At 44.9% G+C, this 25,548-nt stretch overlaps 4 protein-coding genes across 4 annotated transcripts in view; 1 reads left to right on the top strand and 3 right to left on the bottom strand.

The window, feature by feature from the left end:
• Nucleotides 1–25,548, bottom strand: part of LOC126565024 (uncharacterized) — a 494,010-nt gene that overhangs the window by 18,332 nt on the left and 450,130 nt on the right. The window lies entirely within an intron of this gene.
• Nucleotides 1–25,548, bottom strand: part of LOC126564579 (probable 26S proteasome non-ATPase regulatory subunit 3) — a 561,792-nt gene that overhangs the window by 119,950 nt on the left and 416,294 nt on the right. The gene's annotated exons all lie outside the window — the stretch shown is intronic.
• Nucleotides 1–25,548, bottom strand: part of LOC126564595 (zinc finger protein 596-like) — a 394,155-nt gene that overhangs the window by 84,454 nt on the left and 284,153 nt on the right. The window lies entirely within an intron of this gene.
• The window catches only part of LOC126563938 (protein O-mannosyl-transferase TMTC2), a 157,003-nt gene that overhangs the window by 72,680 nt on the left and 58,775 nt on the right, over nucleotides 1–25,548 (top strand). Inside the window, exon 4 of the mRNA XM_050220801.1 lies at nucleotides 12,027–13,791. Coding sequence (XP_050076758.1) covers nucleotides 12,027–13,791 — 1,765 coding nt within the window. The remainder of the gene's footprint in view (nucleotides 1–12,026; nucleotides 13,792–25,548) is intronic.

Raw genomic sequence — 25,548 nt, 5'->3', positions numbered from 1 at the left:
TTCTGCGACTGCAATGAAATCGATCACCAGCTTGACGGCCGTAGATCTTTCGAATCCGGGAACCGTTGGTGCAAAGTGAAGAAAGCAATTATACGTCCGGTCGAATGTGTGCGATACCAGCAAGCGAGAACGAAACGGAAAAGTATGTCCGAAATGGAATTGGAAGTCACGCGTTCGGCTGAGCTGAGAATTGTTCAACAGGCATCTTGTTTGCTTATCACATTATCGCGACTAGCCCGCACCGTGGGCCTGGGTGGGACTGAACTGGTGCGAACCGTAGGTTGCCGCGCTTTCTCATGGATCACACTTTCACTGTTTTCACGTGTGTCCGGGCCATTTATCGAGTATGCAGTTCCCTATGTAGGCCGTTAATACGTATTGCCTTCTTGAGCATTATGGCAACAATGTCTTCTTGGCGCAAAAGAGAGGAAATAGTGAAGCACTCGTCGCAACACAAAACCAAGTAGCGAACAAAACCCGATAACGACAACAATGGTAGGCAAATGCAGCAGACATAAGCACTAACCACCCCCTTCGCACTATCCAATCCACCGTAGGGGATGGCTCCATAAATCCTTCCGCTGCAGGTTGTGAATAGTTGCCACCGGTGAGGGCACACAACAATAACGATGCACTCTTTCGGGGAAAATCCACAACGCGCGCGCAACACGATAGCCATTTCGTTCGTTGTGCTCTAACAAATAGAAAAAAGCGAAATATGCAAACAAAAATGCCATCATGCAAAAATGCCGCATACCAAACGTACCGTGCGGTGCAGAAGCTGCTGAGCTTTGTGCAGCAATGCATTCAAAAGACAGCGTGAGCCTTGGCAGAAAAGCGCAACGCAAAAGCGGTAAAAAGCGGCAGTATCTTCCCATTGGCACCGATTGGCAGCGAGCCCCAGCGGATGCTGCCAGGTATATTATGCTGCTGAGCGCGCCCGGGAATGTTAGTGTGAATATGCTGCATACGAGAAGCAGGAAAAGAATTTGAACAATAAAGAAAAAATCATACACACGAAAGTTGTGTACGAATGCTGTAAAGTACATTTGTAAAGGAATGTTGGGATAACGATATGCCTTTATAAGGTTGAATGCGATGAAAAAAACACAGCTCATTACACGCGATAACATTATTTGCAAACTTCCGGACCAGCAACACCCCGCAGGAAGTAGACAAATTACGCTTTAAGGGAAGAGTTACCGCGAGACACAAAAAAAAATAGTGAGATATCCTTCCCTTACATTCATCATCGAACTGTTAATCAAAATCATTCAAAAGTAGTAAGTCTATATTCTTCTCCTACAAACAAAACTTCACGTCCTTCGTTCCCCGGGTCCCAAAACCTTATCTATTTGGGGATCCGGACGGCAGCAACAGGATATCAAACGTAAAATACTCCTGGCCTGGCAGGATGCCGCACTGGATGAATCCTACAGAATTCGATGCTTGTGTGTATGGATGTGGACGGTGTATGTGTGTATTTGCTCGTCCGCTCGGAATGGAGAGAATACGGATGAAGATGATAGCGACAGCTGAATGAAACTATTCAAAAACCTTTGGAGCCATTTTCAGGACAGGAAAAACTGGTCGGGAATAGCCAGATAGAGAACTCCAATCACCGGATGCAGAAAGGTATGCAACGAAATAAAAAAAAAAAAAGCAGTAAAAACACACTTCTTCCTCGCGCCCTTTCTTGCCCACCGTTGCCCTCCCAAAACCGGATATATGATGGGGAGGAAAGCACATCCAGAGGAATAATCAACGGCACCATTGATCAAGTGCTGTTGCAACCGATGCTTTTGTTGTCCCGAGTCGGAATCTGAATGGGACCTGGGAAGGGGACATTGGACGACTTGTGGGTGAAAGAGCACGAACGAAAGAGAGCAAAAGCACAAAAAGTACGGGACCTGTCCTGCCAAAGAATGTGGATGTGGAAATCGATCGTGGGAAGGAGCCTGGAACACACCGGATCCGAGCATACTTTACAATCATCTTTCTCGGTGAACAACCGTGAATTTAACTCCATTCAAATATTTGCTTTCACTCTGCTTCCAGCTTTCCAATTCGTTTTCCTTTTTTTAAAACTACGAATGAGTCTATCTGTGTATTTGTGTTCTATGTGTGTGTGTGTGTAAAGAAGAGTAACTAGGTGGACCACCGATAGGAACTTTGCACTCACCCGGGGTTCGAATGTCGGTCTTTTGCATGTTCGATGTCGATGTTTTTCTTTGGAGTTTGTGTGTGTGTGTTATTTTTTTTTCTTGTCTTGCTTTATTGCCGTGCCAATCGGAGTGGTACGTTTGGTTCGCTTGCAATTTAATGTTTTTTTCTTCTTGTTTTTTTTTGCTACTACTACGTCTGCTGCTTCCCGAACGGATGTAGATTGGCACCCGGTTGGGGATTGTGATAAATGTTTGGAACCGACGCCTGGATGGTTGTGTGCTGAGCAACCGGGAGTCTGGAATATGACTCACCTTAGCGGAGTACGAGTCCTTTCTTGCACTCGACAAAAGCTTCCGAAATGTGTACCAAAACGATGCGCTTCTGCGTATCGGAATTTCTTTCCGATTCGGCACGACATGCCGCTAGTAAACAGAGTACTCTGCCAGCCTGCGAATGCAATGGAGTCCGTTGCACAAGGTTCCGGATTCGACTGTACGTGAGCTTGCTGCACACGGAATTGAATGTTCCTGGTAAACAGATTTATTTCATCCGTTTCGGATCAATCGGTTGACGCTCGTTCGATTTCGTTTCGTTCGTTGCGAACCATTTGGTAAATCCTTTTTCGCACCGGGTTTTAACCATTGTTCCTGGGTGCCTTTGGAGCGTCAGTTCTTGAAATGGAAGGATTTATGGTGGTGGATTTGTAGTACTTTACATGTCTTTTACTTATACGGTATACTCAAAAGGAGTGTAGAATCTGCTTCCTTAAGCTCATCGAAAAATGCCAAGTGTAGAACATAATGGAAAGATTTGTTGGGGATTTCTTGTTGAACGGATTGATGCACATCCTTCCCATAAACAGCAATTGAGGCCATCAGCTTCTTTTAATTTATACTTTAGAGTAACTTTTCTCTCTCTCTCTCGCAGCTGCTAGATAATTAATGAACGCAAAGTGCGACGGGATGTCATTTTCTTTGCGGGAAAAGTTTACACTTTGCGTTGAACTTAATGGTACTATTCTGGGAATGCCATCGAACTGCACATTCTAAAAGTGCACACGGTGCAAAACACGTTCCATAGTGTGTGGCGTGTCGGATTCCCGTTTTCGAAAGGGAAGGTTTTTTTCCCGTCGTCAACTTGCTCCATTTTAAAACTTGTGTCAATGTCATTCTATTTCACTCCACCCAAATCCAATCAAGAATCGAGCAAACATGAAACGTGCATTACAAGCGGTACGCAAATAGACAACTGTGACAACTCTTCGATCCCCAGTTACTCTGAGTATCTGCCATGCTGTGGCCAACATTTGCCTCACTTGTGTTGCTATCTAATATGCTGAACTCATTTTCAACTGAGAGTTCGCGATCAATGCCGATATTTGACATTCCGTTTCGAGGATACGTTGTGTGTGTTTTATTTTAAGGTGAGCTCTATTATTTTTGTTTTCTTCTACTGTTCGACCCTCCAATTTAGATGTGAAAGCATTCGAGATGAGAAGACTTGCCGCTAAAACACACCCGAGCGATAGAAGATTGCATGCTTAATTCGGCTCGATTTTCAACCGAAGTGGTGAGAGAAGTACGTCAATTTAAGTTCACCCATTTGGAGCTCATGAATTCCACTTTACCGGGATTTCATCGTTGATTATGGGAAAAGTTGGTCCACTTGGGAGGCTTTGAGCTGGGAAAGATGAAGGGTGAAAAACATCTCCTATTATCAACACCTCAACCATTGTGCCACCTTTTTCCCGCCGCCACTTTCGGCCTGGCATTGGCACACCAGTTGCTGCTGCTGCATCCCGATCGATTGGGTGCCCGCTGCCCGTTGTTGTGAAGCGCCCAAGCTCCCCACCAACCGCTTCCACCAGCAACTATTTTGCTGTACTCGCACACGGAGAAAAATTAATATTCCACACGCCACGCTCGAACGCAACGCGCCTCACCAGCCGTTCCGTGCAAGGATCTACCGTAACGCTGCCACGTACTAGCTAGAGCCTTCGCTCTGCTGTACAGGTTCTTGATTGCACAAGAGAGCATCACCTGTACACGGTCCGTTTTGCTTCACTGTTCACGTAATCGACACGATTGTCGAAGACGATGATCACAATAATAGCGATGATGAGGGCACCTGGGGATGAGGGGAAAACTTTTACCATCCTCTTTCACCCACTTTGAACTTGGTTGATGAGGAAATTTTTACCTCTTCAAGCGAGTACCGGGCTGAGTGGTGTCCGAGAGCAGGATGCTTGAGCTGCTTGCTGCTTTTTTTTTTTTTTTGCTGTTCCCTGTATCTAGCAAAAAAGCTTTCGGTATTCTCTTTCTTGTTTTGCACCATGCACTAGGGTGTATCGCAACCCGTGCCGCCACCGGTACGGTAGACGGTTCTTTCGCTTTCATCATCGGTTTGTCCGCTGACTAATGACTAGCAGCTGGACTAAATACTTTGCACGAGCGTGTAACTAGGACTTTCGAGATGGGAAGGGAATAAAATCGATAGCAAAAGCACTCGAACGCGAACAGGAGAGAGTATGGGGCTTGAGCTAGAGGACTTGTTGCTTGTTGGTGGAGTAGATAAGAAAGTCTTAGCGGCGTTGAGTGGCATGTTAAGCATGTAGGAGCACACCTCGCAAGAAGTGTTCACTGTTTTTCGCTTTGATTTATAGAAATATTTTTTGCAAGGTTATCTACCTTCTGGATCAGTTTCCTTCTTCGTGTTCTTTGAACAATATACTATGTCACGTTGCTCATCGACATTGCAAAGTAGACTTATTTACAGTGAGGAATTTAGTTTCCGGTAAGGAAGTAAGATCTGGATCACATTTTTTTTGTGGGCTATCGCGCGAATGATGTAGGGTATACTACTGTGTCCGAAAAGTAAGATGACATTGGACGTCAAATTTCGCGCGCCAAAAGAAGACCCTTGGTTTTAGTTTTCGTTTGTCAATATTTATGTTTTTGACAGTTGTGCCACGTTTCAAGTCATAGCAGCAACCCGGCTAGGAGTGACAATTTGTTTTCGAAGTCGCGCCAAGCTGAGATTATGTCCATATTGACCAAGTCCAAGTTTGTGGAGCAGCGCGCATGTATCAAATTTGGTTTTCGCAATGAAATAAACGCTGCAGATGTTACAAAAAGCCTTCGAGGAAGAATCTATGCCGAAGAAAAATGTGTTCAAATGGTACAATGATTTCAAGAATGGCCGTGAGAAGGTCGAAGATAAGAACCATCCGGGAAGACTTCGACTGACGACGCCCACGTCGTCCAAATCAAGGATTTGGTGGTCAACAATCGTCGGTTGACGATACGAGACCTTTCGGAAAGTGAAGGGATTTCCAAAGCCTCGGTCAACACCACCCTGAAAGATGTTTTAGGGTTGAAGCGGGTGAAGTCTCGCCTGGTGCCGTCATTTTGAGGGAGTTTTTCGCAGCAACTGGCACCCTTTGGCTGTTCAACAAACTAAAACGGCCGCTTCGGGGACACCGTGTTGACGCTATCGAGGAGATAAAAGCCGTAGCGACGGCGGACCTAACGGACATCCCAGCATCCGCACTTCGAAGGCCTTTGGCCTAATAAAAAAACCATTTAAGAAAAAAACGCAGTCACTTGATTTTTCGGGCTCATTAGTATGAATAATGTTATGTTTTTTTCTTTCTTTATACAAGTAAGAATATCGTTTGTATTCAACAAACTAAGCATTATTACTGTAGATCTATGAGATTTGTGTGAAAAAGGCAAACTAAGCTTCGGCGGTGGTATGTTTCTGCCTCAGAGTTAATACCCTGCAATCGCTTCTTGTGTCCTTAAATATATCAGCTAAGCAGAAATCAATGCAAATTCCCGGTCGCACCACTTACGGCAAAATAAGGCACGTGCAAAAGCCAAGCAAAGGCCTAATCTCTTTACTGCGGATAAACGGTTTAAATTCTCGCGTCTACTTTCACACCGGGTTGATCGGGTTACGTTGTTCGATTTGGAGAACACCTTTTTGTTGTTGTTGGCTGGCGGCGGTTAGCCGAAAATCCCATCTTGTTGCTAAAGACCCCCCCCCCCTCTTCCAAAGCAAAGGTCATACGCGCAAAGTAGCCGCGTGCTGTTTTTCATTGTAAGGAAAATTCCTGCAACTGTCGGAAGTGATGCTGTTTGCCTTTGCTACAAGGGACCAGATGAATGGCGAAATGGATGGAAAACTTTGGGCTTCTTTGCGCTGTCTTTAGGTCTATTCGGGTTTGCTTTGTGTGTTCCGAGGAAAAGCGTGAAACCTCAAACTGTCAAACAATTTCACCAAAACCAGGGTTTCCCTTTGGGTTGAGCTATTTGCAGACGATGTTTTGGAAAGTTCCGTACGGTTGGTAGGCTTCTTTGGTGGCGTCATTGCGTTGGCAGTGGGTATGAAAAGGTTAAGAATCTACATTTCTCACACCAGCAATCTAGAAGCTATTTTTACTCAACTGCAACAACTTGAGCCTTTGAACGGATTTCCACGAACCGAAGCGTACGTGGTGTAGAGCTATGTTTGAATTGTTTGAAAGCCAATTTCCTTCGAAACATTGCTAGAAGATATGGCTTTCATCAAATTGTTAAGTAAGTACCTTCGGGTATTGATCGATTTTTATTGTTTTTGGCGTTGTTAGCCAAACCAAACTTTCGATTATTTATGACTTGAGGCACTTTCAGCAATAACTTCCAGGTGTACCAATTATCGACACTGCATCATACCAGCTACGATCAACCGTGTGCTGATTGATTTAACATCTTTGATCATAACGGCTTCGTGGTTTATGGTCCTCTTGCTAGTTTTTCCTTCACCTGTAGCCTGATCCGTATCGAGCTGTCCGTGTTCTTTTCGTACGATGTAAGCAGAAAAATGCTTCTAACCGCAAAACACTTCACCCTTTCACCACCCTGCCTCAGTGCTTTCTCTATCGTTGGCAAAACGTTCGACATTGAATCAATTGAATCCGCAACAGAAATTATCTTCCTGAATCAACCATTTCATCGGCGATTAGCAATGAATGGAAGGAGGGAAGGGAGTGGAAGCGTGGAAAATGAACAGGGGAAAAAAAACGGAATCAATACACACGGAACGCTCCGTGGTGCGGAATACTGGAAATGATGAGTCCTGACGATGTGAAGAACGATGAAAGGAGTTTGATCGAAATCAACCGCAAAGCCGCAGATGAGAAGAAATTCACTTCCCGTGCTCGTTAGCAATCGATTCCGTCATGCCGATTTCCCCCGTGAGGTGAAGGTGGTCAGGTTTGTGAGTGTGTGTGCGTGTGTGTATGTGTAAGCACCTATTTACCCATTTGCTTTTCATTCTCTCCGTTACCCGCACTCCGAAAGAAATGGAAACGGAAAGGGAAAAGCGATTTCCCGGCAAACTGATTTGCGATGTCGGTGCAGCCCAGCAGCCCGTGAAAGCTCCCATCATTTTCCCGACGGTTTTGTTACTGCACCATCGTAACCCCACGCCAGAATGTTGATGATGACGGAAGGATAAAAAATCGTTACCGATGGAAATTCTGTTTGCTTAATCATCATCAGGCATTATCGGCCATTGATAATCATTGTTGTCGATCGAGGAGCGCGTTGGCGAACGGTTCGCTCCCCTCACAATGGTAGTTGCTAATCATCATAATAATGCAACTGATGCCAAAAACACAATTGCATATCCGATTTTGCATAAAGATGATTTATTGGGTGAGAAATAAAATTTACACACTGTGGATGGAAACAAGATGGATGGTTTTCTGACGACGTTTCTTACACGGAAAGTGTGTGAATCTGCCCTAGCATCCAATTTAACTTACCAGTTCTACGAATACGGTTGCAATGAAATTTATTTTCAATTAGAAGAAATGCTTGGATTAAATTAAATGCATTGAAAAAAGGGATTGAAATAGTTTTAAAGCGGCTTTTGTTCCTTTCCTGTAGTCACTCTGTTCCACTTGCACACTTTTTCCCTTGCCATTCATGATTATCCCCGGGGCAAAACCAGCGGATAATACCAGTTTTACGAGACTCAATCACTCACCAATGCCGATACACTCTCCGGGCTAGGCAAACTAGGCCGCCAGTGAATGGGATTGAATTTTCCCCCGATAGGGATAAACTTTCAGCCACTGATAAAGGAGGATAGTTTACAAGTTTTACAATTATTTTTTACCTCCAGCTAACCATCGCCGTTCGCAACGCCGGAAACACAAAACTTTGCCTACCTCTGTGCTGAACTAATCAGCAATCTCTCTTCGTCAGCTTTTCCAAACCGAGCCTTTACAACTAATTGGCAATTTGATGCAGGCTGAAAACCGAAATGAATTGAAACTTCATCCGGTTGCTGATGGTAGGATAACTAAAAGCGGATCACTATTACCTGCCAACCGGTGCTCGATGGAACACAGCTACTTTCTCTTTTGTTCATGCTTTCTGGAAGGAAATTGTGACACTGTTCATTGGTGAGTGGGAAGCAAAAGAACAAAAACCTGGCCCCATCTCCGAGCTTACCGTGTGAAAATTCATTCGTACTGCCGGGTGTCTTGGTTGATGAAGTAAGGCAAGCGGTCGATGGCACCCATCCGAATGTAAGTTATTCGAGTGGTTTTAGGAGCCAAAGTTTTTACGTCCAGTCCGATGCTTACCAAAATTAGTTCGGGATGCGAGGAAAGGATAAAGATCAACCAGTTGAATTGCTTTGTCACAGGAACCATTTAATTTATCGATACTGGGTTGGGGGTATTTCTCACAGTTTTATTGATTTTGGTATTAAGCTAATAGAATTTCATGCAGGAGCTCTACCACATTTTAAACAATTCAAATAAAGCAAAACCTCTTTAGGAGTTCAAATGTTCTACTTCTTCCTTCAAAAAGAAATAACCAACGCAATATACTTGATTTAAATGCAAAACAAGATCCATTTGATCAGACAACATCCTTAAAAGTTTACACCATCTCCTTTACAAAACACGAACCCATCACTCTATATTGTTTTTTCCTGAATTAATCGGAAGCTCGAACTAGAACATCATTTCGTCTTAAACGATTGTTCGGGAAATTGATGGAGAATAAAGCTCAGTGGTATGAAACAAACGGTTCTCGGCATTGGATAAGATCTCTTAAGAAAATAAGCGTAAAAACCACATTTTGAGCAGACGAGAAAAAGGCATGAAATTGAAGCCTTGCCGTCCCTTTCCACAGATACATAGTTGGACAACTTTTCTCATCTCATCTACTTGATCCGGTGGGTTACGGAGTAAAAGTTAGAATAGAATAGTTATTATTTAGTTTTTATTGTTCGTTTTTCCCACTCAGTCCAAACCCCGGGTGGTGTGTCTTGGCGTGGAGAGGAAGAAGTGTTTGGGATTCGATTTCATTTTCGATCCTGTTGGGTTACGGGGGCATGTGGTGAAATGGGATGAAATCAAATTATTCAAAGATTCTCTTATGCTGGTCTCGCTATGGCGGATAGCTACCTTGCAAAACGGATCAACAGCTAAACTTGGTGAAAAGCCTGGGTGTGGGTATGTGTATGTAAGAATTGGTAGGGTAGCCATGAAGCTTGATTCCTAAAACAACGTCAAAACTCCCCATTTTGTTGAAGATGGATGTAAGATTCCGACTTAATGAATCTACTCGAATGAATAGTTCGTTGGGTAGAACGGGGCATGAGGTTGAAGTTTGGAATTTTACAGCTTCCAGTAGAATTGGTTTGGTAAAACTTTTGTTCTTCGCTACACATTACTTATACCGAACTTTACCATGTCACACCGCCTTTTCTCGTCCCTTCGATGAATTATTCCGAAAAAAAAGGATTGTAATAAAAGATCTTCGAACTGGAGCTGGTGGGCGGTTGAGTCTTTTGTTGCTTAAATGATTTTGTTTTTTTTTCTCGTGTCCATTTTCTCTGAAGACGCTGAAACTATTGCCTGCTGTTGAATGGTTTCTGTGGAAAACTATTTTAGATTTCGAACAAACTAGCCAAGTCCTTCTCCCGCTCCCAAACAAAACACTCTGCTTGGTGTGCTCGATTCAGACAGTTGGGCAAATAAATTAGCTTCCATAAACTATAGCCCAGCGTGGGAAACAAACTTTACGCCCTCATCCTTATCGGTTTGTGTTCCACTTCTTTCCAGCCAGCAGGTTCTCAACTTATGATCCACACATAAACCCTATCCCTCTTAAAATCTCTCTCTCTTTCGTCTGATATTGAAACCCCATGAGTATGAGGGTGAAATTGGTGGGGAATGGAAATTAAAATCGAACGCCAGAAGGGGAACCAATAAAACCGATCGAAGTTGAAAGTGATTTTCTGATCTTCCCTTTTTTCTTTTTTCGACCGAAGGTAAAACACTCACTGCGTTCCATTGGAACCGGGTGGGGTTGGTCAGACGAAAAAGAAAGCTCACTTAAGGAGTCCATTTCTTGGACCCGGGTTCAACTTTACGCTTCCAGTCACATTCATCTTCTGTTCGAGTTTGGACAATTTTTCCCAAAAGGATGTGGGTTCACCACCCTTTCCCAATCGCTTCACCAATGAAAAAAAGTCATTCGTCGTAAATTCAACTCACGTCTCACAAGGCACCTGTTCTGTGACAATATTTGAACTCCAATCCTTCCCCTAGCTCAACCTGCCAAGAAGGGCTCCTTTTTTGCCAAGCTTTCCATCATATTCCATTAGTGAGATCTCAACACAGTCTCTATTGCCGACGAGCAATACCTCAAGCTCTGTCACCCTCGGGCGACAGGAGAGTAAAGAGCCGAGAGTCTTGGAAAAGAAAAAGATTCAGAATTCAAGTCGCTCTCCATCATCAATCGATTGCCGGCGGCTGCTCGATTCCCAGCTTGGTCCTTTTTGGACCGTTCCATCGAAAGGGCACTTGGTCGGTTCAACAAGATGACACAAACAAAAAAACAACTCCGAGTTGGCCACTCTAGCACGAGACATGAATGAAGAACGATAGGAAGGGAGAGAAAAAGGCGACGAAGAAATATGTCGCAAATAAAAATCTACTTCAGCACAAACATTGACTCTGTAATAGAATAATCCGAAAACCCGCGCTATCGATGGTTTCGATCGTTTGCCGGATGGACCGATGGAAACAGTGTGCTCGGCTATCTGGTCCACCTTGCGTAGCATCGAATTATTGGCCATATAAATGCGTTGCCAGACTGCTTCTCCACCTCATACGGCTTTCGGCATCATCTTCCGTGGGTTGAAGATGAAGAATCTTTTTATTCCTCCATTATGAACCCATCAAAAGTCAATGATCCTCGTCGTCTTCGTCGTCAGTTCGACCGTTGTCGAATGTCGTAGGAGCTAATTCTTTCTCCTTCTTTCGCCCCAAAACGACCACCACCGCATAGTCGCCACGTGGCATGGTGGTTGCATGATTTATTTACGCTTTAATTAAGGCTGAATAAATAATTCAGCATTGGATGGAAGTTGGTTTCGATTTCTTTGCCCCATCTACCCACCGGAAGATGCTACTCTAATATGTATGCGCGGTCACGAAAAGCTTAATTAGAGGGCTCTTGTACTACTCCGGGGGTTGTTTGATGCTTGGCGCAGCCACGGTAGCTCTAAAGCAAAACCCAAAAGGGCAATGTTGAACAGACGAGAAGATGGGGCCGTTGCAACTTTCTATCGTAGCTGTCGAGATTCCTTTGCCAACGCCTTTTCTCGAAGAAGGTCGTCTCTGTCTGTGTCTGTAGTGTTAGCAAGTGTTTGTTGTTTCTTTTGCAATGTTTATGCTGACAGCTCGTCTAGAGATGATCCCAAAATTTCACCTTTTCCGTTTATTTTGCTTGTAAATTTTCATGTCAAGTTGTGAGTAATAATCCATCCCGTTTTCTACCTTTTTCCAGCACCGAGTTCGGAGCCTCAGCATTATTGCCCTCTCGCTGGCCTTCATCGTACACTGCCGCCTGACGCTTCCACGGCCAGCCACACTGTTTTCTACCGCTGACAATCCTACCGCCAGAAGTGGTTCCCTGTGGACCAGATTTCTCACCTTCACCTACCTACCGGTGGTCAACTTTAAGTTGCTACTGCTGCCGGACGTGCTCAGCTTCGACTGGGGCATGGATGCGATACCGCGCATCGGTTCCGTGTTCGATCGTAAGGTTGCGCTGGCCTGTCTGTTCTATCTAGCGCTCGGTTGGGCTGTGTGGAGCAGCGGCCGGGTTCTCGCAAGACAGTCCTCCCGTCAGACAACTAACTCTTCGGCGAAGAGTGCCAATGGTGCTTCCAGCTTCAATCGGAAGCTTACCAACAAACTAAACCTGCACCGACTACGGACGGAAGAAGGTGCACTGCCCGTGGTGGAGTTGACCGAGGAACCGACCGGCGGTGCGGTCGGTTGTGCACTGTGCAAGCATGATGCCGGATTGCACCATTCCAGCTCCTGCCGGACGCTGCACAACAACAACGGCATGTCGTCCATCATCTGCGGGTGCGCCTACGCGCCGGAATACAAATATTTATCACTAGCGCCTTCGACGCTGGCCAGCTACTTTTGCCGGACGGCCGGTTCCAGCAAGAGCACGGTGCGACCCAGCAACAGCAACAATAATAATAACGATAGTGCCAGCATCAACTATAACCAGAGCTTCCAGGGAACGGTCGGCAAGAAGTTCGCCTGTCACTGGCCACTCGGTGAAACCGCGTGCTTAGGCAAAGAGAAGACATCCGAGGAGCACTCGCCGTTCCCATTCGCCACACTTCTCACTACAACGCCAGAGATAGCTTCCCCGTCCCGTACACCTTCCCTGTCCTCTTCCTCCTTTACCTCATCGTCATCATCCTCAGCTTCGAGTTCCTGTGCTTCATCCGTGCGGGGTGACAGTACGGATGGTTCCACCGATGCGGCGAGTCTCCGAGATGGGAGCTCACTGCACAACTCGCCCGCTGCCGCACTGCTAATGTCCGTGGCGTTACTTACGCTGCCCTTTCTGCCTGCCAGCAACCTCCTCTTCTATGTGGGGTTTGTCGTCGCGGAACGTATCCTCTATTTACCGAGCGTTGGCTATTGCCTGCTGATCGGGCTCGGCGTGAGTGGTCTGATTGATGGTACCGGTGTTGCCCGTGGCCACGGTTCGTCCAGCTCACCCAGCACAACCGGTGGTGCTGCCAGTGGCGCAAAGATACCGAACTACGGTCGGTGCAACGGTCGTCGGACCGGTGGGTCGTGCTGGGTGGGCACGGCCGTGCGCAAGTGTATGACCCTAGTGGCGACCCCGTCCGTAAGGGGCGAGTGTAGTGTCGGTACGCGTGATGTGAGTGTGGGTGACGATGCCAACGGCATCAACCGTATGTCGGTCAACAGTGATAATGGCAACAGTGGCCGGTATGGCAAATTCCGCAACAGCAACGGAATCGTTGCGTCTGGTGCAAGTGTTGTCAGTGGTAGCGTCTCTAGCAAGCCTTCCCGGCCGATCGCAGCTGCCGGTAGGAGTGGCCGCACGAGTGGTCGCAGCACAAAGGCGCACGGCCCACGGCGGCGACAGCTCGTCCTGGCGTGTGTCGGCTTACTGCTGATTGCGTACAGTGCAAAAACGGTACGCCGGAATCGCGACTGGGTGGACGAGGAAAGCCTGTTCCGGAGTGCGATCACCGTCAATCCCCCGAAAGGTACGTTAGCAGCAACAAATATGTTTTACTTTATAAAACCCATCAAGATTTTTGTTTAAGTCCAAAAAGGGACGCTTTTTTGAAGATTTCCGCTTGGTTTGCTCAAGTGTTATACATAAAGACGAACGGCGTGTTACGCTAAAAGATAAATTTTAACGCCCTTTTTCGCTCGTATTTTCCCGGCTGCCTGAAAAATTCTCAGGAAAAGGCTTTTGTGTGCAGTTCGAACCGTTAGCAGCGGCAGTCCGTCCATCTCGAAACGACTTGCTTGCTTACTCATTCGCTGCTTAAGCTCTTAAAGAAGTGCTTCCTCGCGTGCACCCATTGACATAAGCATTTTATGAGAGTTTAAAGTGATTCAAGCGTGTACAGGGAGCCGTATTTATGGCTGGCAATGGAGACACCATCCCTTTGCAGAACAAACATCCAGCTCTGACTGCGAGATGCTGTGCCATAATATTCTGCAGGTCATGGCAGTTTTCTACGGTCTGAAAAGACACGACTTAATGGCAGAATGTAAAAGCGCCCTACATACATACAAGTGGGCGCTGATAGATCGCCAGCGAGGATGAGTCTCCATTACACGGTCCGGGGTTTTTTTTTTATACGACGCAGATAACATTATGTTATGGATGTAAAGCAATACAGAGCGCGAACGACAAAAAAAGAACAATCCCCACGACAAACGATCGTTTGAAGGGATAAATAAGCCTAAGCGGCAAGCACGATGGCGCATCGGCATGGGGCATTCGGCGATGGGGATGATAAAGTTTAGCTGGAATTTTGTGTCTTTCACCTCTCGGTCGGGATGGGATCTAAATTCTATCTCCGTTGGCGGAGGTCGTGGAAGAACGATGGAGCAGCAAAATTAAATTGAATTGTCAAACCACGTTGCGTCTGGTGCGGTCTTAAAATGGAGCGGTCGCAGCTTTAAAATGCAATAATTTGAGTTTAGTACAACACGCATTTCAAAGGTTAAATTATACAACCTTTCGAATGGCGTGAAGCAATCAATGCACACAGAAAATTCTACAATAATACCACAATGTGAGCTAGAAAAAGTGTCAGACAAAAATCTCATTCCTTCGTCTTTGAGCAGTTGCCACAGCCGGGTACAGCACGTGCCGGAAGCCTTTATTTCAATCAAAAGGATGCGTGTGATGCCCATCTCCTGCGTAGCTTTTTCTCTAAACGCGCAAGAACATTCTGTAACAATTTCGTGCTTTTAACACGCGCCCAGGCAAAACGTACCATTTTCCACACACAGTACGTTCTGTGAATCGTGCCATGTGTTGCTGACACACGAACACATACGCACACTCGAAAATTTCGATGGTGTTGCAAACCTGGCTTCGAAATGGCAAGCTAAAAAGATGTGAAGCCGCAGAAATCATTCGCTCGGAAGAATGGAAATCCCTGCCAACGTGGGATTTTCCAACGGGGGCCCACTTTGTCTCACCGTCGAGGCAGGTCTCACCGTCAAGTTCCGACAGTCAGTCAGTTGGGTCGCCGCTAAGCCTGGAGCTATTTTTCTCGCCCATTGCAAACTGATGTACTTCAAGTGTCTTTGCAGGTGAGGCGAAAATTTATTGACTTTTTCAGTCGAGGAGGTTTGCGTGCGGGGACAGTGTGAGTAAGAAACCGGTGGCTTAACCGGGTAATGGGCCGGCATAAATCAGGATGGCTGAGCGTATGCTTTGGCTGTGTGGTTTTGAAGAGAAAAATGATGCTTGAGCTTTCATCGGTACCGTTTTATGAGACTGGATGCTCGAAAGCACTCATTGAATTGGGATATAAGTGAAAGTTCCAAATTATATTTTTTCATGAATGAAAAGTACTCCTGCTATTTACTTTACTATGTGAAATAAAAACAGTTGCATTATTACGACAATTGTCGCGACTTTAATAACAGCAATGAAATGAGCTTCACTGCCGCTCATTCCTACCTTAGTGCAATTATTTAAATTAAGCTCCATCCACTGTCGTTCTCCATCCTAAAGCTAATCGCGTAGTACATTATCTACAGCAGCACCATCACGAACAGACACACGAACCCGCACGGCCACTGGGCTTAATGTGGACGGATACTTTATGAAATAATAAATCTGAACTCGGGCATCCTAATTGATTAATCACACACCACCCAGCCAGACACCAACCAAAAGACTGTAATGCGAGTTGGAAAGGATAATCAGCATGAAAACGAAAGGTCATTCCACATTCCCATGCCGTGGTTGACCATTCCGAACGCTTAGCAGCAGTGTGTAACAAGTAGCGATTGGAGAAGGAACGAAAATAAAAAAAAAGCATCAAAATACAACGGAACGGAAAAAAATGATAAATTACCAACTGACCGCCAACAGACTGACCTATTGCTCCCTCCTCTAAAGCTTCCCTTTGTGTGCGGGTGTTTTCGAACGTTCCGTTTCCCATTCCTTGGCCCAAGAGCTGATAAATGACAGCTCGAACTTTAATGTTTTTCGTGTGCGTTTTTTTTTTTTTTTTGTTCGCTCCCGGTTCGGTTGGCGAATGACATCAAAATGGTTTCAGTTTTTGGACATACTGACTTCCAGAGACTGTGTTTCGTCCGGCTGGTAGCATGCAGGCTTGTGTCTTTTTTTCGTATTGCTTCGAGTGCTTGGATTATAGTGTACATGATTTGTCATTTTAGTTGACCAATGCGTCCAGAGCAGGTCGACTTGATCAAAAAGGCAGGGGGGACTCGCATTCGCCACGCTAATGTTTGCACCATTATGAGCCGGGTGTCAAATACACGAGACCACAAAACACTTCGACACGGGCTATAAAGGCAGCTTGCCCATTACACGATAGTAGCTGGGTGTGCCAGTGTGCTTGAAGGGACCTTTATGAAGTCAACGTCAGTCGTTAGCGTGACTGGCAATGGTGATGAGCAGTTTAGTGAGTATGGGTGTACCGTGTAGGTTGTAGCGAGTGGGATTAACGAATTCTAAATCGGATGAAGATGATCTGGGCAAAAGTGGACACGGTTAGGGACAAGAAAGTCATTTTTCACTCCTCACCGTAGATAGATTTGCTGTAAGGTCATGAAGAATGGGTGTCGTACACAGAAGAATTAATGTTTTTTTAAAGAAATAATCTATTTGTGGCGTTGAATGATATTATCAATCCTATGCAAAGTCCTTCATATTTAATAGAAAAGCTACCGAAAGCCACTACATCACAACATTCAATACAACAACCCACAAGACACTTCCGTTGCCACAAGCAACGGATGAACGGTATTGAAACGCACTATAACATGATCCATGATCCGATCCTGTGTACTGCTGTCACGCAAAGCCTGTTGTGACGTGACGGAAAACCATTTCCCGCGTGTCGCTTGTGTGTCTCAGTGCATTGTTCACTGAAAACTCGTGCCAAGAGAGCCCCCGAGAATCGGACTCACGTGAAGGCAAGGGACAAAAGGTGCCTGAACCAATACCCGGGTAAGTGGGAAAAAAAACCACAAAACCAATCTCTCCGTACCCATCGAAACCATCGGCCATGGCTTGAATCATTATTATTTCACAATCGCACATTCTGTGATTTAATGCACCACCGGTACGTACACACAACTCCGACGCTGGCAGTGTTCCTGTGCGAAACGGAGCAGTCACTTTTCAAAAGGTGTGTATGTGACCGATGATCCGGACATCATCAGACGACGTCAATATGCTTGACCACCCGTTGAGTTTGTCCGAAAGGTAACAAGGTGCAAGTCCGAGGAATGGAAGTCCCACCGAACTTGCCGGAAGATTACTAGCCTCCGTTGTTACTTTTGAAGCGTACAGCGATCGTAATACCAACGCCTGCCTGCTGATGGACTTTCTGACGGTCAGTTTTCTCTGACACACTAGCCCCGCTAGTGCCATGATTGGATGGGTTTCATGTCGTTAGCTCGGAGGTTCAGCGTCCAGCAGTAGAGCATTCGAAAGCCACTCAAACCGATCCCGGCTCGAACCCGATGGGTGAGGTACGATGCAGCAACAGAACCAGTGAGTGCTACCCCTGGCTAACCGTGAGTGAAGCCTGCGGGAGAGAAAATCAATTAACAGCAAGGGCGCAAATGCTGTAGCGCCATGGTCTTTTTGGTGGACGTCACCAAACTGACGGATTCATGTGGCATTCATGGTCCATGGAGCATCCAATCGGTGTCCCACCGATTTTGGACTTTCAGTGTAAGGTTTCGAGCTTGTTCCGAGGGTCACAACCGTCAACATCGTCATCGTTGTCATCGGTATTGGTATTGGGACGCAGGCAGTCCACGCCTGATTTCTACCAAACGAAAAGAGATCAACAACAAAAAATTTCTATCATCTGGCACCAAAATGCAATGTCCCAAGGCTCCACAAACTGGTGTGGGACCGGCGCTCCCAAGCGACACAATGCTTGAGCTGGCTGATGTATTTGACAGTTTATGTCTTCGTCAGCGGGCGCCTGTCAGACAGCCGACAGCCTGATGTGTGCGCCAGCTGCACGGTGTAGAGCCGTTGCCGTTGGTAACTGGTTAATGATGGTGCCGGCTGTTGGAAGAAGCGTACTTGCTGGGTTCAAATTTATGACTGCAGATTGATATGGCGCTTGCACACTTAGGGGAGCAGCAGAAGTACAAAAAGGTTCTCATTCATCCATGAACTCGAGCGCTCCATAACTTTCAAAAAACGTGAGGCACAGTATTAATAGAGCTTTTCGCACAAATCGCCTCAAATTGGAAAGATCTTTATCATTCAGCTGACACTAACCTCAATCGTACAAGCGTCACGATTACCTTAAGCTGCGTCGGTTAGGGCATTCCATTTTTTTTCCAACGTCACGATATTAGTCCTTTTGCCTTGTATCTTCAACCAGAGAGCACACTTCGTGACGCTTGATTTCACCGTCTTACTGCATCTAGCGCGAACCACACATTCGCTCTGCAGTGAAATGAAATCTTTATCAGAGCAGAGCCGCTCGAGCTTATTTATAACCATGCCCAGATTTCATTCCCCACCATCAGCGGCAGTAGCAGTCGGTTCACCTGCCTGCCGGCTGGATGCAGGAATGTCGCAGCCATTTTTGTACGCTCGATCCACTCGAGCTTTACAGCAGCCATGTGTAGACTGTTGGCAGTGTCGCTTCCATGAAATGAGGCAAAATAGGGGGAAAAAAGAATGTTGAAAGCTTCGCCGTATCTCAACGGCTGCCAAAGAGCAGTGGCGAGAGTGAGCGAGACCGAAAGTCACTTTGCCGACATTTCTTCCCAGGACTTGTTGCCTCCGTTCCATTCCACTCAAAAAGTGCTGCGCCACCGGAGAACGCAATCATATTTTTCCAGTCAATGTACTTTCAATATTATAATCCACTCGAAGCTACAAATGCGACGCTGGGAAGGACCGGGAACATTCAATAAAGAGCACACGAGTGTAGTTCAAGAGTAGAGTGGAAGAGTGCCCGGTGTAGTGGTCTAATACTACCGAAACTTAGCTGAAAAGTGTAAGGCACAGATGGATGCAGTGGAGCGGAACAAGGTTTTAATCCGACGAGCAAATCATTCGTCTTCGATGATGCCTCCATAGTGTTGTATGGCACAAGAGACGAGGTCATGTTCGATGCATCTTCCACGGCGTTAGAAAATGTTGCATTTGCTGCAATTCCCACGGCAACAGTCCTGGGTCGTCGTTGGTCGTGATCTTTCTGCCGGTCTCGGTGACATGTAACTTCCATGTCAAGCACCTGTCAAGTGATTGAATAGAGAGATTCTCTGATGGAATGATTTTTCCAACGAGAAATATATTTTTCTTGAGTAAGGAAAATAAAGCCAATACGTTTTGGAGTGGGAAATCGTTGTAAGGCGATTTGTTTTACTGGGTTTTAAAGTATTAAAATTAAAGCTCTTTTAAGGCGAATTTCCTTGGTGAGTAAATTGTGAATTGAATATTTTACCGGGTTGCCAAGAAGAAATTAATACTCCAAGAAGGGCCGAACAGGATGCAACTAGAATTAAAGCACAATTTTCCCACAAGCCCAGATCAATGACCTACCTCTACAAAACAAAAGAAAACGTCCTATTTTGACACCACTACTACACCAACAGGCGAGAATACATCCGCAGGGCCCGTTCGGTCTTGACTTACCTGACTTGCTTCATCCAAAAATACATCGAATCCCAATTGAGAACGCAATCGATTCGTCCTCCGCTCGGTAGGCCCTTCCCACCGATGCAAGGTTAGGAGGAATAATTTCCCATTAAAGTGCCGGGAGGCGGAAAGAAAAAAAAACACACACACACACACACACACACACACACACACACACACACACACACACACACACACTCGCATCCACTCTCCATTTCCACCGGAGCCACAAAAACCGGCCATGTGTAACTAACTGCGAACTGCCGCAGTGCCGCAGTCGTAGTTGCTACGGTTCGGTCGGTGCCTCGGAGGCACCGACCAACCCATCGATGCGACAACGATCGAACCGTACACCCGAAGGTCGAACTTTTGCGCTGAGTTGCACTTTGCAGACCGGCGGTCCCACTCTTCGGGTGTCGGTTTTCCGGTGTGGTTCGCTTCCTTCGAACCACCTCTCAAACCGCCGGATATGTCGCTTCTGAAGGTTGTGTGGTAGTTTCCATGGTTTCGCTAGCGGTAAAGGGAAAGACACACTCGCACCAACACTAACACACATGCTTGTGGTTTTTGGCACGGCCTTGGTCAGACGCCCTTTTATTAGTTTATCGACGGTGCGATGAGCTCATTTGAATTTTATCGAAATCGTTTTGGCTGGTTGTGGTCGTTTCAGGGAATCGTTTTTTTTTTTTTGGTTTCTGTAGTTTAGGAGGAAATCAAAACATTTTTCCGTAGTCGGAATAAGTATGGGTAGAGCAGAAGGGAATGTATGGAATTATGTTTTACCGTACGGCGGTGTACCGGGAAATTGAAATTCCTTAACGTGAGGTTTAATAGGACAGAGTGAAGTTTAGGCTGGGGGAAGAACTTTCCTGCGAGCAAGGATTAGCGAGCGAAAACAAGTTGAAGAGCCAAAGTTTAGGCTGGTGATTAGCGAGTAAAGGCTGGTAGACAAGAAATGCACACAGACAAGTTCCGCCCGTTGGAAAGCACAAGGCAGGAGTTAGTTTTCGTGAGGGATTATCAGTGTAAGTGGACAGATTATCATTCTATTAGCTAAGTCTGATGGTGCCAGCAAGAACACACTCATTATGCATAGGGTACGGATGAAAGAAGGGAAGTTTGTGCTCCATTTTTCGCAAAACGAAATGAATATGATGTAAGCATCCCTAGAACTACTTTCTGCTGTTGTAATATTTTGGATAGTACTATTGTTCCTTTTATTTAATTTGTATTTTAGCCCAAAGTAATATTACGTATTTGTGTTTATTCGTTATAATTTTTTCGGACTTGCCTTATTGTCCAGTTTGTTCTCGACTGGGTGTTAATAAATGGTTTTCATTTTATTCACAGCATTATACCGCACATACTCTGTAACAACAAAATATATCTGTTCATAAGAATTTATTGGTTAAACCGTTGTTAAAATACGAATACTGTTCGACCGTAATATCCGCCTTCTTTGTCAATGACTATTCAACCGCTAGAGAACTCCGCCATCCATTTTGGGCTTCCGTGGCTTAATATAGTCGAAGTCGGACTACATATTTGGGCTGCCGTTTATTAGTCTATTTTTCAATTACTTCTGTTTCAGAATTTGGCGTTTATTTTATGTTTTATGCTTATTATACACTCAAAACCGATAATATTTATTTATAATTAATTATGACGGTCCAGTGCCGTATTGCTACAAAACCGATAATAACTTTGGCGATAATTAATTTGGTAAATTTAGCTCCTCCCAAAAGTAGCTCTTTCTTAGGGCTTCTGAAGTTGTTTTCTATCTTTCTAGTTGTATTACCTCGACCGATAAATTATTTGGGATGTAGAACCCAAATTTGTTAAAATTTGTTCCCTCGCTTTTCCAATAGAATTTATCGGAAGTATTAGATCATTACAGAAACGAATCTATTTATATGATCATCGAAATTTTAAGTTTTGCATTACCAGCTAAAGCGATTCCGGAGGGCCTGCCTATCTAAATTAGGCCTGTTTTACCTCTTCCTCCCTTCCCTATTTTCACAATTTGTTAAATTTTTACTACTTATCCAAAAAGTACAGAGGATTATTTCATCTACAACTGAATCGTCCAGATAAGGATTAATGCCAAGGTTCTCTTTACCACCCACAACGACACAAATATCCACTGGATAACAGTCGAATTCAATTAAGCGTCATAAATTCGGAACGATTACATGCGAGTGATTTCCGTTGGTCGATAGATAGTCCACACTTTACTCTCAAATCGAGCTTCAAACAGGCTTAGAGCTCACCAACGGGGAAAAACATATGTTATCCCTGTCCATGGAATTCATAATCTCACACTAATGATCCTAATCCGCAATGGTACCGGCCGCAGGAATTTCAGCCCGTAGTATGGTCGCCACGCATACGCTCATGTACATCATGCACCACCAGCCTAATAACATCAGCAGTGAAGTAGTAATACACACAATCCCGGGTGCTCGACTATCAAGCAGGGAGGGATGGGGGGGGGGGGGAGGGGACAGTTCTGTGGATAGACACACCATTCCACTCACAAACACACCATTGCCATTCCATGAGAACATAATCACCTACTTTCTCGGACGATAATCCTTCCCCCGAATCGATGGCGTCATTTCGCGATCGATTATTAATAAACACCAGCCTCAACCGAGCCTTGTTTGGTCGGGATCGGTCTGTATGGTCTAGCCCACTCATTAGTGGTTGGACGAGAGCAAATTGATTAAAGGTACAAATTATCTAAATCAAAACCATTTACCGCTCGCCTTAGGACGGTTGTAGCATCGTATTGCGCTATCGGATCATTGGGCAACTCGTGTCTGTAGAATGAATTAGTGGTTCCCGTTACTTGTGGTTCTATGTAGTCTAGACTCAAGAACGTGTGGATTTGCTTCACGTTGGTACAAGACAAAGTTCCCTTTGGGGGGAAAAAAAAACTCTCGGTAGAGCTGACAAACAGAACCACGAAAAAAGCTTCTTGATCCTTTCTGGCCGAAAGCAAACCCTTAATCGACTAGTTTATTAGGTCTGTAACTGCACTCGAGCTCGGTAAGGTACTGGACTTTCCGGTTTTGGAAATTGGAAACTCGGCTACTGCTTTATGCTACCAAAAAACGAGGAAATTTTCGTAAAAACTACTACTTTGCACTAACAGACATTCGGACACTTTTTCTCCCATATCAAAGCATCCCAATTTGTACCCTTGCGCTTTGAACAGGGTACAAGGAAGACAGTCTATCCACATTGGAATGCCCTTTAAAGGTGGTGCAAGGATTTAGAACCATTACTCACACACTCTCACAAACACACACTTGCTCATACTGCCATCGTTTCATTTTCTCTCCTGTGAGTCTTACCGATGTGCACATGTCCCATATGTGTTCCCTCTTTCTTTCCCTGGGACGGAAATTGTGAAGTCGCTTTACCGAACCAAAATCCTTGCCTGGCTCTGACTCGTGCCGTAACTTTTACAGCAGAAAAACTGATCACCACAGGGGGTGTTTGTGTGCGTTTGTGATGCACATCAGAAAAAATGAAACCGAACCGTACCGACCAGTGACACGCGGCATTCCGGAAATGAAGATATTTATCCATTCCGTCTGCCCAAATAACCAATTTCACTGATTTGCTTTAAGTGCTCTAGATTTACTTTAAAGGTTTTCTTTTTTTCATTTTCTTACTATATTTGAAGTGAAGTGAGTTTGGAAAGTATCTAGGCTGTCATAAAATAGCTAAAGTTATGCTAATTCTATGTTAAATTTCGGGATAAATTACAGTATATTTAATGTCAATCATAAAAAGTACTTTCAACAGTTGGAACATTGAGAAAAGTATATAAAAGTAACAAATTGGAGATATGCTAGGAATTTATTTAAACCCTCCCAAACTCCTTTGTTAAGTGTATGTGTTGTAAAATTTTACATAAACTCAATACACCTATGTTCACCAAAAAAAAAATTTTTTCCAACAACAAAATTTCGTGTTCAACGCCGGGAAAACAATTTCTAAAAATGGTACCAGTAAACGGCGAGGTACAAAACGAAACAACATCGAACGTCCAACCCTTATTACGACCCGATCTGGTAAACTAAAAGCGGAAGCGTTTTCGTTCCAATTTTCGACTGTTCCAATTGCCCACAAATTTTGCCCTCCCAGTTTCATCCCTGCAACAGCCTTCCAACTCTTCTTTTCCTTCGAATACAGTGCCGGAATGAATCCACCAGTTCGTTAGCTAGTGGATCTCGGTTCATGCGAGCATCGGTTTCATTCCGTTCGGACGTTTCCTGCTTTTTACTCCGCTCATTCTCACCCTACCTTGCCAACGTTATGGGTGGAGAAAAAAGGTGCGAGGTGTGAAAATAATGTCTGATCAAAGTTGCTTCATTTCCCTCCGCCTCGGGGAGGGACGGAATAGCGGAAGCGTATAAAGGTTTCCCGATTAAGCCGGTACGGGTAAAGAAACGAATACATCCTGCCAACCATTACCACGATGCGAGAGAGAGAGAGCGAGGGAAGGACGCTAGGAAGGAAAGTGGAAAGGTAATCAGAGAACGGAAAATCCTTCCTTTACCATCGCGTGTTTTTCTCTCTCTCTCTTCATTTTCATTTTCGTGTTCCACATCACGGGCGTAATGGTCGCTGGCCGCATCCGACCACTTTTGCTCGATTAGGCCCACCACCACCTATCACCCAAGTCATGTGGAGATGGGGGGAGGGGGGGGAGGCATTTTCGCTGGTGCACGTTGGAAGGCTCTGCTACCCCGAGCGATGGTAAAAGTTGCTCCATCGACACCGGACTCAGTTTGGTAGGCTGGCTGGTAAGGGACTATCTCAAGCCCTGTAAACATATCGTAGAATTTATTTCGCTTTTTTTTGCTCGTTTTTCCCACACGCTAGTGTAACTGGGTGTAATTTTTCATCGATGTGGTTTTCACCGTAATTCGTTGCTTCCAGCAGTAGCACCGCTTGACCATTCATATTTGAGGTTTTGTAGCAGAGTAGCAAGGGGAACCACGTGTGAACAAAACAAAATCATCATCGACATTCTTGGAAGGATGTTCGGTACTTGGTTTTTTCCTGAAAAGAAACATGAGACTGTGTCATGTACTGTTACATGGAATTTTAGAGTTTTGTTTTTATTTTGTCAAAAGAATGTTAATGTTACATTAAAGGACGAATCGTTTTTTATTGCCAACGGAGTATATCGTAAGAAAATCATTTATAATAAATTATTTCTTCAATAAACAAGAACAGAATGTATGAAATAATTCTTATCCTTCCTAGTGGCAAAAAGGATATTCCGTGGAGCAAGCTTTCGATTCTTTTATTACTGCTTGAAGTAAACCACAATCGGAAGTGTATCTGATACACGTTTCTGACGGACCGAATTTATTTCTCTTGCTTCAGAATTCCCTTTTTTTTCCTTCAATTCAAAAAGCTTTTACAATCGGTTGTTCTATCGGGGAGTTTTATCCTATAGTTTCCATCCATACGACACATTGCCTATACGAAAATCTAGTTTTACTAACAATTTTGGTAGGGAAAATTTATCTCACCCCCTCCATTTCGGTTGCATAAGAAGAAAAACGGGATTTTCACTTGTTTCTGCATCTCAAAG

Source organism: Anopheles maculipalpis, chromosome 3RL, assembly GCF_943734695.1.
Source record: "Anopheles maculipalpis chromosome 3RL, idAnoMacuDA_375_x, whole genome shotgun sequence".
Classification (NCBI taxonomy): Eukaryota; Metazoa; Arthropoda; class Insecta; order Diptera; family Culicidae; genus Anopheles; species Anopheles maculipalpis.
Note: the sequence above shows the minus strand (reverse complement) of the source record. Positions and strands in the feature narration are given on the sequence as shown.